The 19,641-nt window shown below is 38.1% G+C and overlaps 2 gene segments (V, D, J or C); both read right to left on the minus strand.

Moving 5' to 3' along the window:
* LOC108516113 (T-cell receptor alpha chain V region 2B4-like) lies at nt 1-658 on the minus strand. The segment is given in 2 exon segments: nt 1-312; nt 530-658. Coding segments are annotated over 2 exon segments (372 nt in total).
* Nucleotides 659-13,199: 12,541 nt separating this feature from the next.
* LOC108516114 (T-cell receptor alpha chain V region CTL-F3-like) lies at nt 13,200-13,747 on the minus strand. The segment is given in 2 exon segments: nt 13,200-13,534; nt 13,674-13,747. Coding segments are annotated over 2 exon segments (381 nt in total).
* Between the last annotated feature and the right edge of the window lie 5,894 nt (nt 13,748-19,641).

The following is a 19,641-nucleotide window of genomic DNA, read 5'->3' on the forward strand; positions in this document are numbered from 1 at the left end:
TCAAGTGCCTGGGGAGCACAGTGCGCTCACCACACAGATGTAGGAGGCTGAATCGCTGAGCTGGGTGGCTGTGATGTGCAGAGAGCTTTGCTTGGTGTCTGCATCCAGAGTTGCTGTGTACCTTCCATTCAACTTTGTGTTCTCACTGAAGGTCATGATTGTCAGGGAAATGGGACCTTTCCCAGTATCTTGCTTATACCACCTTAAGTTGTTGAAGGGGCTCACTGTATAATTGCATTGAAGAGTGCAGTTCTTTCCCTCCAGGATGATCAGGGACTGAGGACTCTGCTCCACTTGGTTTTGCCACTTCCCCTATTCAGAAAGCAAAGTGAGATTCAAGAGATCCATTATCCAGTATTAATACTGTCTAATTTGCATCCCTTCCTTACTCCCCACAATGAATCCCAAGTGAAACAGAAAATAGTCCCGTTTTCTCCCTTCCTCCTATCCCAGTGGACTACACCTTCACCCCAAATCTTAAGAAAATATTCCCTTGACTTACTCTGTTAACTTTGCTAAAACTCTCCACTAACTTACTATAAAAATAAAGCCACAAAATCACCAAGCAGGTCCTCAGATGCTTCTTCATTTTTATTTTGCAGAGATCTGCTCCCACAAGTTGACTTGTGTATTCAACATCTTCTATTTTTCTAACACTAAACAAAAGGTTCCTCAGAGAGTCTGCCTAGCCAGTTAGAGACCAGGCTTCGCTATCTTACACATATTGCACATTCAGACCTGCAGGCGGGGCCAATGCAAATACTGCCATCTTGGGGTCAGAGCTACAATTGCTTAGAACTTCTGATTAAGCTTTTTTCCTCCTCACTATTTGCAACATAATATAGACGATAAACCCTTTTATGTCTATATCAGCACAGTAGATTAGTACTTTAGACATATATTTGAAGCTCTGCATTCTGGCTCTATGTGATATTAAATAGGAGAGTTAAGCCTTAGCTTTCTCTTCTGAAAATAGGTATGATAACACCTAAATTTTTTTTGAAAGATTGAAAGATTGAAAAGAGATGATTCGTGTAAAGGCTTATTGTAGTGACTAACATGAACTTAGCCTTCAACTGAAATATAAACTCCCTTAGGATAGGGACTTTTATCTGTTCTATCTCTGCTACATTGTCAGTTGCTAGAATATGGCCTGTCTGTAAATAGGCATATAATAAATTTTTATTGAGGGAATGAATAAATGATAGTTTTGTTCTGGTAATGACAGAGGTATTTTTATTATTCATTTTAATTCAACAATTATTTTTAAATGCCTACATTTTCAGGTGTGATGATAAGTGCTGAGAATAAGCAAAGTCCCTGCACACATGGGATTACATTCTAATGAGAGTAAAGAGAGTATTTGAGCATAGATGCAAGTGACTGGCAAGTGTTGAAGCTTTTCAAAATTCTCTTCTGATTGTTTGTATCTTCTCAGTGAAATAAGAAGCTTATGAACAGTTGAGAGTGTAGATATATGAGGATTTATTTTAAATTTCAGATTTAAAGCACAGAGAAGTTGAAAGAATGGAAATAGATATACCAGAAACAATAAAAAGAAAGTTGGTATATCATACTTGTATAAGCAAAGTAGGCTTTTGGAAAAGATTTGCTACAGGTAAAGATTGTGTGATGGCTAATTTTATGCATCCACTGGGATAGGCCCCAGTACCTGGATATTTGCTCCAACATCAGTCTAGATGTCACTGTGAAGGTATTTTTAGATGAGATTAATATTTGAATCAGTAGACTTTGAGTAATGCAGATTTTCTGCATAATGTGAATGGACCTCGTTCAATCAGTTGAAGGTCTTAAGGGAAAAATACTTAGGTTCTCCGAAGAAGAAGAAATTATGCCTCCAGACTTGTCTTCAAACTCAAACTGCAAAATCAATGATTCCCAGGTTGTCCAGCCTGACAACCTGCCCTGCAGAAGTTGGACTTCCCAGCCCCTAAAATTGCATGAAACAATTCCTTAAAATAAATCTCTCTATATAGATAGATAGATACAGATATAGATATAGATATATACATATCTATATCAATACAAATAGATATATACAGGGAGTTGCATATTAGACATCACAGTCTTAAATCTGCATGAATCTAAATAATATAGATCCATTGTTTGTTTTATATGCTCTTGTGAACAGCTGCTTTCCTTTATAATGAGATTACTTTTTTTTTTAACTTTAAGTTCTGGGATACATGTGCAGAACATGCAGGTTTGTTACATAGGTATACATGTGCCATGGTGGTTTGTTGTACCTATCAACACATCATCTAGGTTTTAAGCCCCACGTGCATCAGGTATTTGTCCTAATGCTCTCTCTCTGCTTGCCCCTTACCCCTCAACTGGCTCCAGTGTGTGACATTCCCTCCCTGTGTTCATGTGTTCTCATTTTTCACTTCCCACTTGTGAATGAGAACATGTGGTGTGTTCAGTTTTCTTTTCTTTTTTTCCTCTCTGTCTTTTTTTTTTTTTTTTTTTCCAAACAGAGTTTTCTCTCTTGTTGCCCAGGCTGGAGTGCAATGGCATGACCTCAGCTCACTGCAACCTCCGCCTCCCAGGTTCAAGCGATTCTCCTGCCTCAGGCTCCCAAGTAACCGAGATTACAGGTGCACACCACCACACCCAGCTAATTTTTTGTATTATTAGTAGACATGAGGTTTCACCATGTTGGCCAGGCTGGTCTTGAACTGCTGACCTCAGGTGATCCACCCACATCGGCCTCCCAAAGTGCCGGGATTATAGGCATGAGCCACTGCGACTGGCTGGTGTTTGATTTTCTGTTCCTGTGTTAGTTTGCTGAGAATGATAGCTTCCAGCTTCATCCATGTCCCTGCAAAGGACATGAACTCATTCTTTTTCATGGCTGCATAGTATTCCATGGTGTGTATGTGCCACATTGTCTATATCCAGTCTATCATTGATGGGCATTTGGGTTGGTTCCCAGTCTTTGCTATTGTGAATAGTGCCTCAATAAATATACGTTTGCATGTATCTTTATAGTAGAATGATTTCTAATCATTTGGGTATATATCCAGTAATGGGATTACTAGGTCAAATGGTATTTCTGGTTCTAGATCCTTGAGGAATCGCCACACCATCTTCCACAATGATTGAACTAATTTACACTCCCACCAACGGTGTAAAAGCATTCCTATTTCTCCACATCCTCACTGGCATCTCTTGTTTCCTGACTTTTTAATAATCACCATTCTAACAGGTGTGAGGTGGTATCTTATGATGAGATTACTTTTAAATATTGATGGCAATGGCATTGTAGTCCAAAGTAAGGGTTGATACCCCAGAGATGCTTACTTCAGGAAAGGATCATGGAATCAGTCCAGCAAAGTCAAGGAAGAGAAGGAAAAGAGGACAGAGGACAGAGAGAGGAGGAAGAGGGTGAAGGAGAGGGAGAGGTAGGAAGAAGAAATCTCAGCAAAAAAGACCTGTCTGTACTCATTCTGCTTAAGTTAGGGGCACTATATTTGAAATATAATCAATTTTCAACAACATTTTCAGAGAGCTATGATAATTTCTGCAGTGGATATAACTAAACATCAAGAAGGAGCATATGTGGTAACAGTAAAAAATTCAAAAATCTTCTTCCAGAACAATGACAGCATCCCAAACTTGAAGTAGCTGCAAATTTCAAGGCATTTCAACTAGTTGGAACTTGTCAGAACTCTAAAACCAAGTGTTGACTGTTTAATTTCTCCCTTCAAAAAGAACAAAGAAGATACCAAGTTGTCGTTGTTTTCCAAAGCTGGTTGTCTACTTGTTACTCAGTGAACAATTCATGAGCATGATTGTCTACTGCTTTGTCTGAGTCCTCTCAACCGAAAACAACTGACAGATTTGAGATTACGGGCATATAGTTTACATTGCCTTAGATGATACCTCACTACACACTCTCATAGTTTATCTCTTTCTCCTTCTCTAGTAGCATTCTTCTCTTCACATCATATTCCCATACTTATTTCTAGCATGAGCTGAGTGATGACTGGCTACATATTACTCTCATATTTGGTAAGCTATTAGTATTATGCATCATTACAATAAACAATACATTTTGGTTTTTTAAAAAATGCTTAAGTTGAAAACCTTAGTAGTGAAAAATAAGAAACATGGAAAATGGACAAATATTTTAAATCAATGAAGAAAAATGAGTCATTCAGAAAAGGATGTTGAGCATGAGTGGCAGCCTCAAAATGAACCAAAAAAAAAACAAGAAAATAAAATCCCTGGACATCAACTTCATTTTTTACACACACACTCTTATTAAAATTTAAATACAAAAAAAAATCTGAAAACATAAAGAAAATACAATATAAAATTTTACCATTTTGGAGTGGTATGGATTTTTAAGCAGGGCTTATAACTCACAATCCATGAAAAAAGTTTTTGATAAATTTGACTATATAGTATTTTTTAAATTCTGCAATGACAAACAAGATCATAAATAAAGTCAAAATGGTAATACACTTTTTAAGAAGATATATATACATATATATGATGGTTATATGACAAGTTTTCTTAATATAGAGAATGTTCTCCAAAATTTATATTAAAAAGACAATAGCAGATGATTTCTAGTCTCTGGTTCTGCATGTAAGGAGCTTTAAAGTTGCTACTCACTCCTAATAAGTAAAAAGCTGAACAGACTGAAAATTCAACAATTTATCTTGGATCCATAATAAAGGTGAGGACACCAGGCATACCACTGCCCCCAGGATTAGGCAAATAGGTGAATGCAGGGAGTCGTGGCTTACTAGAACAAAGACTCAGAAGCAGAAGCATTTATGGGAACCATTGCTGACGTAGGAAAACCTGAACTGTATTTTAAAAACTGTTTTAGGCTCAGAAAGGACAAGTCTGAGAGTCAAAAACTCCAGGAAGGCTGAGTCATGGGGTGGGGAGGCTGGGGCCACACTTTTATAAGTTTTATCTTTAGCAACTTGACCAGGCTTCCACAGTAAATATCACAGAAAAATCCCCTTGTGCTTCCAGCATGAATAGGGGAAAAGGACTAATTCTGAAATACACTACAGCACTCTGTGCTTAACAAAGTTCTGCCCTCTGGAGAAACCAGTTAACCAAAGCCCAACCTGCTGGGGTTTTATCAGAGGTTAACTGACCTGGTGGAAGAGAAATACCCAACTTCAGCCCACTCTACAATTCTTTTCCAGCTAAAGGGTGTGTGAGGAGTGAGGGAGACTAAAACACCAGAGAAGTTTACAGCCCAGAGGAACAGGCTCACTAAAAGACTGAGAACTAATTGTAGGCCTATAGAACACTTCCTCTCCCCACACACCTTACCACCACAGCACTAACAGCGTATTTACAGCAGTTCCTTTTACCCAGTACATCGTGTCTGGCTATCAAGAAAAAATTACAGGAAATATCAAAAGGCAAAAACAATCTGAAGAGACAGAGCAAGCATCAGAGAAACACATCAGGGATGTTGGAATTATCAGACCAGGAATTTTAAAAATATGCTAAGAGCTCAGTAATAAAGTAGATAGCATGCCAGACAGATAGGCAATTTAACAGAGATGGAAATCCTAAGAAAGCACAAAAAATTTCTAGAGATCAAAATACTGTCACAGAAATGAAAAATATCATTGATCAGCTTATTAGTACACTGGACACAGCCAAGGAAAGAATTTCTGAAATAAGGATAGATCAGTAGAAACATCTAAAACTGAAAAGCAAAGAAAACAAAGACAAAAGAAAAAGTGGAAAAAAATCTAAAACCTTTGGGGCAACTGCAAAAAGTGTAACATATACATACGGGGAATATCGAATAGAGAAGAAAGAGAGAAGTTAACCAAAAAAGATTGTTTTTAAACAATGACTAAGAATTTCCCCCCAAATAATGTCAGACACCAAACCACAGACCCAAGAAGCTCGGAGAACACACAGCAGTATATATACCAAAACAAAACAAAATAGCCAAATATTTCCTTTTTAAATTATAGAAAATCACAGATAGGCTGGGCACATGCCAGTAATTCCAGCACTTTGGGAGGCTGGGGTGGGTGAATCGCTTGAGCTCAGCATTTAGAGACCAACCTGGGCAACATGGCAAAGCCCCACCTCTGCAAAAAAAAAACCACAAAAATTAGCTGGATATGGTGGCGCATGCCTGCAGTCCCAGCTACTCTGGAGGCTGAGGCAGGAGGATCTCTTGAGCCCAAGAGGTTAAGGCTGTAGTGAGCCAAGATCACATCACTGTACTCCAGCCTGGGCACAGTGAGGCCATGTCCCCACCCTGCCAACCACCAAAATAAAAGAAAAAAGAAAATCATACGTTTAAAAAAAAAATCCTTAAAGAACCAGAGAAGGAATTATTTTTTAAAAAATAAAGAGTGGAAGACAAAAATAAGAACAAAGAACAAGGGAAACAAATAGCAAGGTTCGTTCAGATTTGAAAGTCATTTAATGTAATTCATCACATTAACAGGCTAAAGAGGAAAATCACATGATCTTATCAATGATGCAGAAAAGGCATTTAGGAAAATTCAACACCTAATCATAACAAAAAAACAAAAACTCAGTAAAACAAGAATAGAGAAGAACTTTCTCAAAACAGTAAACAATATCTACAAAAACCTACAGCTAACACCACACCTGATAACGAGAAAACTGAAATTTTCTCACTGTGATCAGGAACAAGGCAGGGATGTCCCTTCTCTCAACTCCTTTTCAGCATCATACCAGGAGTCCTAGCTACTGCACTAAGACAAGAAAAGAAAAGCTATACAGATTGAGCAGGAAAAAATAAAACTTTCTTCCCAGATGACAAGATCATCTACTTAAAAAAATTCAAAAGAATTGACAAAAAGAAAACTCCTGGAACTAATAAGCAATAGTAGCAAGGTTTCCTGGATGCAAAGTTAACATAGAAACTAAGATATATTGTATACATGTATTTATTATTATATACATTATATACATATTCATTTTCTTATACTGCAGCAATAAACAAGTGTAATTTAAACTAAAAACATAAAACAATTACATTGGCACCAAAAGGTAAAATATGTAGGTATAAATCTAGCAAAATATGTACAAGATTTACATAAAGAAAACTATAAATCTCTGATGAAAGAAATCAAAGGACAACTACAGAAATGAAGAATTCCATGTTCATAAATAAGAAGACTCAATATTGTCAAAATGTTTATCCTTCCCAGCTTGATCTACAGGTTCAGTGTAATGACAATCAAAAGCCCAGCAAGATTTTTGGAGGGACACTGATGAACTCTTTTTACAGCTTATATGGAAAGGTAAAAAACCAGAGTAACAAACACAATTCTGAAAGACATGAACAAATCAAAAGACTGATATTACCTAATTTCAAAACCTAACATAAAGCTACATTAATTAAGAAAGTGTGACATTTATGAAAGAAGAGACAAATAGATCAATGGAACAGAATAGAGAACCTATAAATATACCTGCATACACAAAGTCAACTGATTTTTGATACAGGAGCAAAGGAAATACAGTGGGGCAAAGATAGTCTTTTTAACAAATGATGCAGGAACAACTGGATATCCACAGGCCAAAAATATATATACATATGAAAATGAATATAGACACAGACTTTACACTCTTCAAAAATTAACTCAAAATGGATTATAAACCTAAATGTAAAATGCAAAACTATAAAACTCCAAAAGATAATATAGAAGAAAACCTAGATGACTTTGGGCATGGGAATGAGTCATTAAATGCAACAACAAATGCATGATCAATGAAAGAAATCAATAATAAACTGAGCTTCATAAAAATTTAAATTTCTACTCTGTAAAAAACAATGTCAAGAAAATGAGAAGAAAAACCAGAGAGTGGGAGAAAATAATTGCAAAAACAAAAAAGGATTGTTATCCAAAATATACAAGAAGCTGTAAAATTCAATAATAAGAAAACAAACGACCTGATTTAAAAATGGACCAAAGACCTTGACAGACACTTCACTCACCAAAGAAGATACACAAATGGCAAATGAACATATGAAAAGATGCTTCATATCATATGCCATTGGGAAAATTTAAATTAAAACAATGAGATACCCTCACACATCTATTCCAATGCCCAAGTTCCAGACCTCTGACAACACCAAATGCTGGTGAGCATGTGGAACAACAGGAAATCTCATTTATTCCTGGTGAGAATGCAAAATGGTACAGCCACTTTAAGAGACAGTTTGGCAGCTTCTTACAAAACTAAACATAGTCTTGCCATGCAGTCCAGCAGTTGTGCTTCTTGGTAATTACATAAAGTAGTTACAACTTATTTCGACACCAAAACCTGCAAAGAGATATTTATACCAGCTATATTCTTAATTGCCAAAACTTGGAAGCAACCAAGATGCCCTTCAGGAGATAAATGGATAAATAAAAGGTAGTATATCCAGACAATGGAATATTATTCACTACTAAAAATAAATAAGCTATCAAGACACGAAAAACACTTAGAAACTGTAAGTGCATATTAGTAAGCAAAGAAGTTGATATGGTTTGGTTGTGTCCCCACCCAAATCTCATCTTGAATTCCCACATGTTGTAAGAGGGGCCCAGTGGAAGGAAATTGAATTATGGGAGCAGGTCTTCCCCATGCCATTCTCATAATAGTAAGTCTCACGAGATCTGATGGTTATTATAAGGGGTAGTTTTCCTGCACAAGTTCTCTTTACCTGCTGCCATCCATGTAAGACATAACTTGCTCTTCCTTGCCTTCTGCCATGATTGTGAGGCTTTTCCAGCCACGTGGAACTATAAGTCCAATTAAACCTCTTTCTTTTGTAAATTTCCCAGTCTTGGGTATGTCTTTACCAGCAGTGTGAAAACAGATTAATACAGTAAACTGATACCAGGAGTGGGGTGCTCCTGAAAAGATAGCCAAAAATGCGGAAGCGACTTTGTAACTGTGTATCAGGTAGAGGTTGGAACAGTTTGGAGGGCTCAGAAGAAGACAGGAAGATAGGGGAGAGTTTGAAACTTCCTAGATACTTGTTGAATGGCTGTGACCAAAATGCTGATAGTGACATGGACTGCAAAGTCCAGGCTGATGAGGTGTCAGGCGGAAGCAGAGAATTTCTTGATAATTGAAGCAAAGGTCACTTTTGTTATGCTTCAGCAAAGAGCTTGGCCACATTGTGTCTCTGCCCTAGGGATCTGTGGAACTTTGAACTTGAGAGTAATGATTTAGGGTATCTGGCAGAAGAAATTTCTAAGCAGCAAAGTGTTTAAGATGTGGCCTGGCTGCTTGTAACAGCCTATGCTTATACGTGTGAGCAAAGAAAGGACCTGAAACTGGAACTTATATTTAAAATGAAAGCAGAGCATAAAAGTTTGGAAAATTTGCAGCCTGGTCACGTGGTAGCCAAAAGTCAGAGACGTTTTGCATAGTCATTTGAACCATCTACAGTTATTTTTCCCATGTACATAAAATATTTATTTTGTATAAGTAGTTATTATCTCAGCTACCTAATAAGATCTAAATTGAGTCCTCTGGAATAAAATTAAAAGGGAAGAGAGAAACTGAAGCAGGGCGATCATGAAAAATGAAAGATTCAAAGTCAAGGTATCTTCAGTGTCAATTATGATATCAGTAATCTGAATAGTTCAATTTCTTTGTAGCCTGTGAAACAGGGGATCTTGCATACCATTCTCTTACTCTCACTTTTTGTGCATAAGGACCCTTATAAAGAGCAAAGTGTACTCCTTATGGGTCAATAAACTGACTGATATGTGTTAAACACCTTCAATAGACAACCAAAAGAAAATCTCCAATATTTGCAAAGAGGCCAAGATATCTGCAATTAAATCAAAAAATTCTTCCTTTTGCCATTCTTTATCTTCTCATAGAGAAGATCTACTCACCATCTACTGCTCCGTCTGTTACTCCCCTTCTGTAGAAGAAATGGCTTGAAAGACATTGGGGAAGCTATAAGATTCCTTTCTCACACAAATCTACATAGAAAAAGTTTCATCTCAATAGTTTTCATCTTCAGACTCTGAACTACCTATTCATCTTAAGTAATGTCTTAGTGAGAAAAAGCCATCTTGCTGAGATATTATGGAAACTAAAAGTCTCTATTGCCATAATATCTCAGCAAGGTATCTTTTAGGCACAAGTCATTTTTTTAAGACAGAATATCACTCTATTGCCCAGGCTGGAGTGCAATGGCACAGTCTCAGCTCACTGCAACCTCTGTCTCCCAAGTTCAAGTGATTCTCTTGCCTCAACCTCCCGAGTAGATGGGATTACAGACACCCGCCACTATGCCTAGCTAATTTTTGTATTTTTAGTAGAGATGGAGTTTACCAGCCTGGTCTCAAACTCCTGACCTTAGGTAATCCACCAACCTCCGCCTGCCAAAATGCTGGAATTACAGGCGTGAGCCGCCATGCCTGGCCATGAGTCATATTTTTTAGGGATTAGTCACATTTTTGGGCAAAACCAGTCTATGCATGTCATGTAATTTCCCAAAATAGAAACTAAGAAATGTTCCATCTTCTTTTTCCATATATGTGATCACATGTTCTACTCTCTCCTCTTCCATTATTTCTTATATTTCTTTAATATTAGTGATTTTTTAATTTTACTTATTTTATTTTCACTTTTGTAGGTGCATGCTAGGTGTATATATCATGTAGTACATGAGCTGTTTTGATACAGACATGCAATGTGAACTAGTCACATCATGGAGAATAGGGTGTCCTTCTCTCCAAGCATTTATCCTTTGTGTTACAAACAATTCAATTACACTCTTTTAGTTATTTTTAGATGTACAATTATTATTAACTATAGTCACCCTGTTGTGCTATCAAATGATGGGTCTTATTCTTTCTAATTTTTGGTACCCATTAACCATCCCCATCTCCCCCTCCCACCCCACTACCTTTGCAGCCTCAGACCATCCTCCTACTCTCTATGTTCCTGATTTCAATTGTTTTGATTTTTAGATCCCACAAATAGGTAAGAACATGTGATGTTTGTCTTTCTGTGCCTGGCTTATTTCACTTAGCATAATGATCTCTAGTTTCATCCATGTAGTTGCAAATGACAGAATCTCATTCTTTTTTATGGCTGAATAGTACTATTGCGTATATGTACCACATTTTCTTTATCCATTCATTGACTCATAAACACTTACATTGCTTCCAAATCTTAGCTATTGTGAACAGTGTCACAACAAATGGGGGGTACAGATATCTCCTTGATATACTAATTTCCTTTCTTTGGGTATATACCCAACTATATCACATAGTAGCTCTATTTTTAGTTTTTTGAGGAAACTAAAACTGTTCTCCATAGTGATTGTACTATTTTACATTCCAATCAATAGTGTATGAGGGTTCCCTTTTCCTCAATCCTCGCCAGCATTTGCTATTGCCTGTCTTTTGGATATAAGACATTTTAACTGGGATGAGATACTATCTCGTTTTAGTTTTGATTTGCCTTTCTCTGATGGTCAATGATGTCAAAAACCTTTTCATATGCCCATTTACAATTTGTACATCTTCTTTTGAGAAATGTCTATACAAATCTTCTGCCTGTTTTTTTAATCAGATTATTTCGTCTTTTCCTATACAGTTGTTTAAGTTCCTCATATATTCTGGTTATTAATCCCTTGTCAGATGGGTAGTTTGCAAATATTTTTCACCACTCTGTGTATTGTCTTTTCACTTTGTTGATTGTATCTTTTGCTGTATAGAGTGCTTTAACTTGATGTGATCACATTTGCCCCTTTTTACTTTGATTGCCTGCGCTTGTGGGCTGTTGCTCAAGAAATTTTTGCCCAAACCAATGTCCTGGAGATTTTCCCCTGTGTTTTCTTGTAGTATTTCCAGAGTTTGTGATATTAAATTTAAGTCTTTAATCCATTTTTATTTTATTTTTGTATATGGTGAAAGACAGTGGTCTAGTTTCATCCTTCTGCACATGGATATCCAGTTTTTCCAGCACCATTTGTGGAAAAGACTGTCATTTCCCCAGTGTATGTTCTTGGCACCTTTGTCAAAAATGAGCTCACTGTAGATGTGTGAATTTGTTTCCGGGTTCTCTATTCTGTTCCATTGGTCTATGTATCTGATTTTATGCCAGTACCATGCTGTTTTGATTACCATAGCTCAGTAGTACAATTTAAAGTCAGGTAATATTATTCTTCCAGTTTTGTTCTTTTTTATGATAACTTTGGCTATTCTGCGTCTTTTGTGGTTCCATATAAATTTTAGGATTTTTTTTCTATTTCTGAGAAGAATGTCATTGGTATTTTGATAGAGATTGTACTGAATCTGTAGACTGTTTGGGGTAGTATGGATATTTTATCAATATTAATACTTACAATCCATGAACATGGAGTGTTTTTTGGTGTCATCTTCAATTTCTTTCATCAGTGTTTTATACTTTTCATTATAGAGATCTTCACTTCTTTGATTAAGTTAATCCCTAGTTATTTAATTTCATTCGTGGCCATCATAAATAGGATTACTTTTTTATTTCTTTTTCAGATTGTTTACTGTTGACATATAGAAATGCTACTGATTTTGTATGTTGATTCTGTATCTTGCAAGTTTACTGAATTTTAGTTCTAAGGTTTTTTGTGGAGTCTTTAGGTTTTCCAAATATAAAATCATATCATCTGCAAACAAGGAAAATTTGACTTCTTCCATTTATAATTCTTTTTTTTTCTTTAAGAACCTATTATTTGTTGGGCAGAAGTTTTCCTAAGAAATCACCCCAACTTGCCCCAGCTGAATGTATACCCATTCAGGTATATATTAAGCATTTGCAACTTCATCTGTCACATCTGTGTCTGTAAACATTACTATTACTTTGGATGGCCTGAGACAAGGTCAGGAGGCTACATTTTATACAGGGATAAACAGCTAGACCATTTCATTTATCTTGAGGTTTTATACTTTTTAAATCACAAATTTCAAACAAGGTTGAAGAACTTTGGTGACATTCTGTTTTCATTCTCACTGTTAAAGTATCTGGTGTGAGGCATTTTTACTTTTAGTTATTCTATCGTGTTTTAGCATTTATTTGGATGGCTTTCACACTAAGAGTGCCTGGGGTGAGTGGTGGGCATCAACAATAGTAGAGTAGCTCCTGGTCCCTAACCAGAGTGGATCACAGTGGCTAACACTCAGCAGCCAGGTTCCTCATTCCGCTCAGAGTTTGTGCTCAGCTTCCCCTGCAGTCCCTGTCACTGTGTCACTCAGAGCACAGAAGTACACCGCTGAGTCTGACTCTTGAACTGAGTCTTTCTTCAAGTGGAAAGAAGTGGTTTCTTTATGGTATGTGGCTTCAAAACCTTTGTTGCTTTCCTTGTCATTGGCCATCATGGCTTTCAGGAGGAGCTGTGGACCTTCTCCAGGATATTGGACATACCAGAAAAGGGAAGGGTACTGTGTGCTTTCATAGGAGCAGTTCACAATCAGGGAATCCCCTTCAGAAAGGAGGACTTGACCTTCTGTCTGGACCACTGAATCTCCATTGATTTCCCCTGAAAAAAAAAAAAAATAAGTTATACCAAGTTATCTTAGACATGATCTGAGCTGTACCCCTTAGAGAAAACGGTGGTTACAGATTACATCAACATAATGGAACAAAAGATTCTAAGTTTTAAGTGCCATTTTACTTACCAAACATTAAGAATAGTGCAATAGCTGGTCCTGGAAAAGAGTTCATTTTTAGACCCTCTGGTGTCCTTGGGTCTTGTCTTCTTAATGTGAGGAAAGATTAAGGTCACACTGAAGGGATGAGAGCGAGCAGGAAATGTGAATGTGTTAGGAAGATGCACCCCCTTGTGGGCAAGATCCCAAACTCAAAAGATTGTTGACTGTTCTCTCAAAAGTCCACCCTGTATCTTCACTTCTGGCTTTTTTTTTTTTTTTTTTTTTAAGACACATGTTCCCTGTTTTGATAGTTCTTTGTATATCCGAAGAATAGTTGGTCTTTTTTATAACCCCATTTTTTACAGCACACTGTCTGACTTGCAAGTTATTTTCATACCACGACATTTCTGAGGATAATTCATTTTACTTTTTCTTATTTAGCCATCTTTGCCCACCCCATGATCCACTAAAATATCATATAAGCAGGTTTTTAGGGTAAAACCGGAAGAATGTCAGTAGCACATGTTTAATTATTAGTAGATTATTTGAGATGACAGAGACTTAAGCTTTTTTTCACTGCTGTATTCCCATACCTAGTACAATGCCATACACTCAGCAGGTGGTTAGGAAACACTTCTTAAATACACAAATGCATGAATAAATGAATGGTCTTTGGTTGAGGAATTGCTACTACTTGAAACATCATATTGCTTCACATTTAAGGCATCAATTATAGAAACACAATAAATTCTTTTCAAAGAAAAATGGAATTTTATCTTGTATATATATTGATTAAAAAGTAAAGAACCTATAACTCTTAGTAATGAAAAAATATAGTAATTAAAGTCATTGAATCCAATTATCCGGCATCACTTTCTTTTCCTATAGGAGAAGAAATGATTCCCAGATAATGTGACTGGCCTATGTGCATGAGGCAAAATGTTGTGATATTAAACTTTTAATGGACATTTAGCCTTGATTATATACCCTCTACATATGTCCATCCACCAATACTATTGACCAATAGTTACTTTTATCACAGGATAAGATGCTCAAATAATTTGGATTTGCCTCAAAAGACCAAAGAATAAGCTCCATCTCAGCTTCCAGGATTGGTAGAGACACATCTGCTTATGTATAGAATGATGTATAGCAAGGATGACACTTCTCTTCATGTAAGAGTTAGTTGGTGATCATCTTTAAAATACAGATCTGGAGATCTCTTCACTTACAGAATCAAAATGTTCAGAATCAAGGTCCTGGAAGTTAAAAATCTCCTCAGGTGTTTGTGATACAGCCAGTGTTATATGCATTTACAAAATAATCTTTGAGAACACTGATCTAAGCAGACAGACAAGGTATCAGTGAAGCACTTCTGGGATCAGCATGAGGAAGAAACTCCAATATTCACAAATTTTTCTTTCACAGTAGTACTGAAGTCACAGTAGCTAAAACAAATGCTGTTTACTCTCACTGTTCTTGTGTAGTCAACTTATAATAAAAATCTCTGGATGTTCCCAGGACAAACTTGGTAAGAAGGATGTCGTTTTTCTGCCAGTCCACTAACATTTATCTTTGAACCTGGAAGCCTTCCATTGCGCTTCCTGGAACATTGACTCTCCCTGAATTCAGAGACAGCAGCTACATGGTCCTGCAGCAAGGTGTCAATATTAACAAACCCTAAACTTGGGAAGCAAATTTAGATCTGGGTATTATTTGGGTCTATACAAAGGCTCTCTTCCTTTGCCCTCTTACCCGGTGCCAGATCTCTGTGATCAAGCTGTATCTTCCTCCTTTTCCTGGTTCTTTTGGCCCATTCATCTAACTGACTCTACCTGAAGTCTAAGCAGAAATATGGAGTGAGCAGTTTCACTGTCCCTAAATTTCTTTACTTTTTCCAAGGAAACCTTGTCCTTAGTATTGTAACCACCCTCCATTCCTTTGAGGGAATCTATTTTCCACACCTGGTGTATTAGTCTATTGTTGCATTGCTGTAAAGAGATACCTGAGACTGGGTAATTTATAAAGAAAAGAGATTTAATTGGCTCACGGTTCTGCAGACTGTACAGGAAGCATAGAGGCTTATGCTTCTGGGACCCTTGGGAAGCTTCCAATCATGGTGAAAGGCAAAGCTGAAGCACGGCATCTTACATGGCAAAAACAGGAGTGAGAGAGAGTGCAGGAAGCTGCCACACACTTTTAAACAACCAGATCTCACAAGAACTCACTCACTATTTCAAGAACAGAAGCAAGGGAATGGTGCTAAACTATTCATGAAAGATCCACCCCAGTAATCCAACCACCTCCCACCAGGCCCCACCTCCAACACTGGGGATTACAATTGAACACAAGATTTGGGTGGGGACACAGGTCCAAGCCGTATCACCATGATTTCATAAGGAGATGAATGTCATAGAGGAACCGTAGCAGTAGATTTGAGTGAAATACAGTAGAACTGTGTAATCAATGAAAAAAATGCTTAAGCAAATTCCCAACTGATAACAGATGTATTCAAATGGTCTGACTTCAAGCCTCAGAAGCTCTGTTTCAAGGACTTGAATTCACACAGATGTGTTGTCAGTCAAAAATCAGTCTGGCAAACAGAAATGTTGGGCTAGGTGTCAGCACCATGGCAACGGAAAGTGATTGGCTCACGGTAATAAGAATTTACCCACAGCAGTGTGGGTTTGAAAAGGAAAGCTTTATTAGAAACAAAGCTATAGAGGAGTGCAACAGGGCACTTCAGCAAGAGCGGACTGAGCAAGCCATGGTGGATTTTTCCTTAGGAGTGTTTATGAACCTTAAAGCAGGAGCTTAAGGGTAATTTGGACCATATTAGCCCCCTAGGTCAGGATAAATGATTACATTTGTAGACATTTTGGTGCCTTGATGTCAGCAAGGGCTGCACAATAAGTTTCAATATACACACATTCCAGAGATGTATAGAAATTCTAGCTACTTACACATTTTTGGGAAAGGAGCCTGGTTTTGATAATAGGGACGTCGATTAACAACTACTTCTGAATTCCTCAGTTAAGGAGTTTTGCCTCTGGATGATCTGCTTGATGGCCACCAGGTGGTCTTCGATCTCCTCATAAAACAATCCAAAAATGTTCAGTAGAAAGACATTTAGAGTTCAGGCAGACAATGTGGTGAGAAGCAGCGCACGGCGAGGAGGATGAGATGGGGCCCTGCCTCTCTGAACCCAGACCTCGCTGGGCTATAAAGCACTTTAGAACATCTAGAAATCCTCCTGAGCCTTGGCGAAGGCCTCACCGAGCTGCGGAGGACACCGTGCCTTTGGGAGGAAATGGATGTGGCAGAGGGAGAAGAATGGCAGCTGCCAGAAGGTGCTGAGGGCTGCAGTAATTTAGAGAACCCAAGAAGGCGGGCCTAGAGACACAAGCTCAGGAGCTTCATTAGGCCATGGAGTTGCACAGATGCAGGTCCCGGGCTGGCCACTTTGTCCCAGTTAGACAAGACTTTACCTTCTCCCAAAACCACCAGAAATGATGGACAAAGGCCTAAAAGGGCCTGGAAGGTAAGCAGAGCCCCCACAAGGATAGGTGGAGTGGTTAGCAGGCCATTGGGTGGTTGCTCTTTGTTCAACCAGACCTTGATATCCAAAGAGAGAAATCGCATGCCACATTTGGTGGGTTGGAAATGCCTACCACCATTTGGGAGGATTTACTGGCCTTTACAGAAGGCCCAGGTAAATAATATGAAAAAGCTACTCTCAACTTTTCCCTCAACCTTTTAAAAGAAAATTTTTGCTCCACCTAGCCATTCTAGATTTAAAGAGGTTGCTGACATATAATATAGTTAGAAAAATCACACGTCAGCCAAGCGTGGTGGCTCACAAGCGTGGTGGCTCACACCTGTAATCCCAGCACTTTGGGAGGCCGAGGCGGGTAGATCACCAGAGGTCCAGAGTCCGAGACCAGCCTGACAAACATGCGGAAACCCCATCTTTACTGAAAATACAAAATTAGCCGGGTATGGTGGCACATGCTTGTAATCCCAGCTACTTGGGAGGCTGAGGCAGGAGAATCACTTGGACCCAGGAGGCGGAGGTTGCTGTGAGCCGAGATCGCGCCATTGCACTTCAGCCTGGGCAAAAAAGTGAAACTCCATCTCAAAAAAATAAATAAATAAATAAATAAAATCACATGTCTTGTAAATGCCCATTTGTTCTTTTAAAAAATCGTAGAAAGCAAACACCTTCTGGAAACGACTTTTTGAAACGAAATTTGTTAGACCAGCTCTAGAAGTGACCCCAGGAGCAACACACCACCACGTTCATTCAGTGGGTTAGAGGCCATGGAGCAGAAGGCAGTGAGAATGAAGAGAAGGTTCTATTCCAGACTAGTCATGCTTAGGAGACATTTTCATATTATAACCACTGTTTTAGGTGTGCATTTTATTCCTCACTACTGTGTATATTGTTGACAATACTAAGAAATTTTTTGAAATATCTTGTCTTTTTATTTTATTTATTTATTTATTACTTTAAGTTCTGGGGTACATGTGCAGAATGTACAGGTTTGTTACATAGGTATACATGTGCCATGGTGGTTTGCTGCATCTATCAACCCATCATTCACATTAGGTATTTCTCCTAATGCTATCCCTCCCCTAGACCCCCTCCCGCTGACAGGTCCCGGTGTATGATATTCCCTTCCCTGTGTCCATGTGTTCTCATTGTTCAACTCCTACTTATGAGTGAGAACATGTGGTGTTTGGTTTTCTGTTCCTGTGTTAGTTTGCTGAGAATGATGGTTTCCAGCTTCATCCATGTCCCTGCAAAAGACATGAACTAGTCCTTTTTTTATGGATGCATGGTATTCCATGGTGTATATGTACCACATTTTCTTTATCCAGTCTATCATTGATGGGCATTTTGGTTGGTTCCAAGTCTTTGCTATTGTGAACAGTCTTGTAATAAACATACGTGTGTATGTGTCTTTATAGCAGAATGATTTCTAATCCTTTGAGTATTGCTGGATCAAATGGTATTACTGGTTCTAGATCCCTGAGGAATCGCCACACCGTCTTCCACAATAGTTGAACTAATTTACACTCCCACCAACAGTGTATAAGCGTTCCTATTTCTCCACATCCTCTCCAGCATCTGTTGTTTCCTGACTTTTTAATGATCACCATTCTAACTGGCGTGAGATGTTATCTCTTGGTTTTGATTTGCATTTCTCTAATGACCAGTGATGATGAGATTTTTTTTCATGTTTGTTGGCGGCATAAATGTCTTCTTTGGAGAAATGTCTATTCATACCCTTCGCCCACTTTTTCATGGGGGTTGTTTGTTTTTTTCTTGTAAATTTGTTTAAGTTCTTTGTAGATTCTGGATATTAGCCCTTTGTCAGACAGGTAGATTGCAAAGATTTTCTCCCACTCTGTAGATTGCCTGTTCACTCTGATGATAGTTTCTTTTGCTGTGCAGAAGCTCTTTAGTTTAATTAGATCTCATTTGTCAATTTTGGCTTTTGTTGCCATTACTTTTGGTGTTTTGGTCGTGAAGTCGTTGTCCATGCCTACATCCTGAATGGTATTGCCTAGGTTTTCTTCTAGAGTTTTTATGGTTTTAGGTCTTACATTTAAGTCTTTAATTCATCTTGAGTTAATTTTTGTGTAAGGTGTAAGGAAGAGGTTCAGTTTCAGTTTTCTGCATATGGCCAGGCAGTTTTCCCAACACCATTTATTAAATAGGGAATCCTTTCCCCATTGCTTGTTTTTGTCAGGTTTGTCAAAGATCAGATGGTTGTAGATGTGTGGCGTTATTTCTGAGACCTCTGTTCTGTATATATCTAGTTTTTTGGTGTGGTTTTTTGGGGGGTTTTTGTTTTGAGACAGAGTCTCACTCTTGTAGCCCAGGTTAGAGTACAATGGCACGATTTCAGCTCACTGCGACCTCTGCCTCCCGGGTTCAAGCGATTCTCCTGCCTCAGCCTCCCAAGTAGCTGGGATTACAGGCACTCAC

The sequence above is a fragment of the Rhinopithecus bieti genome, unplaced genomic scaffold, assembly GCF_001698545.2.
Source record: "Rhinopithecus bieti isolate Rb0 unplaced genomic scaffold, ASM169854v2 scaffold_34943, whole genome shotgun sequence".
Lineage (NCBI taxonomy): Eukaryota > Metazoa > Chordata > Mammalia > Primates > Cercopithecidae > Rhinopithecus > Rhinopithecus bieti.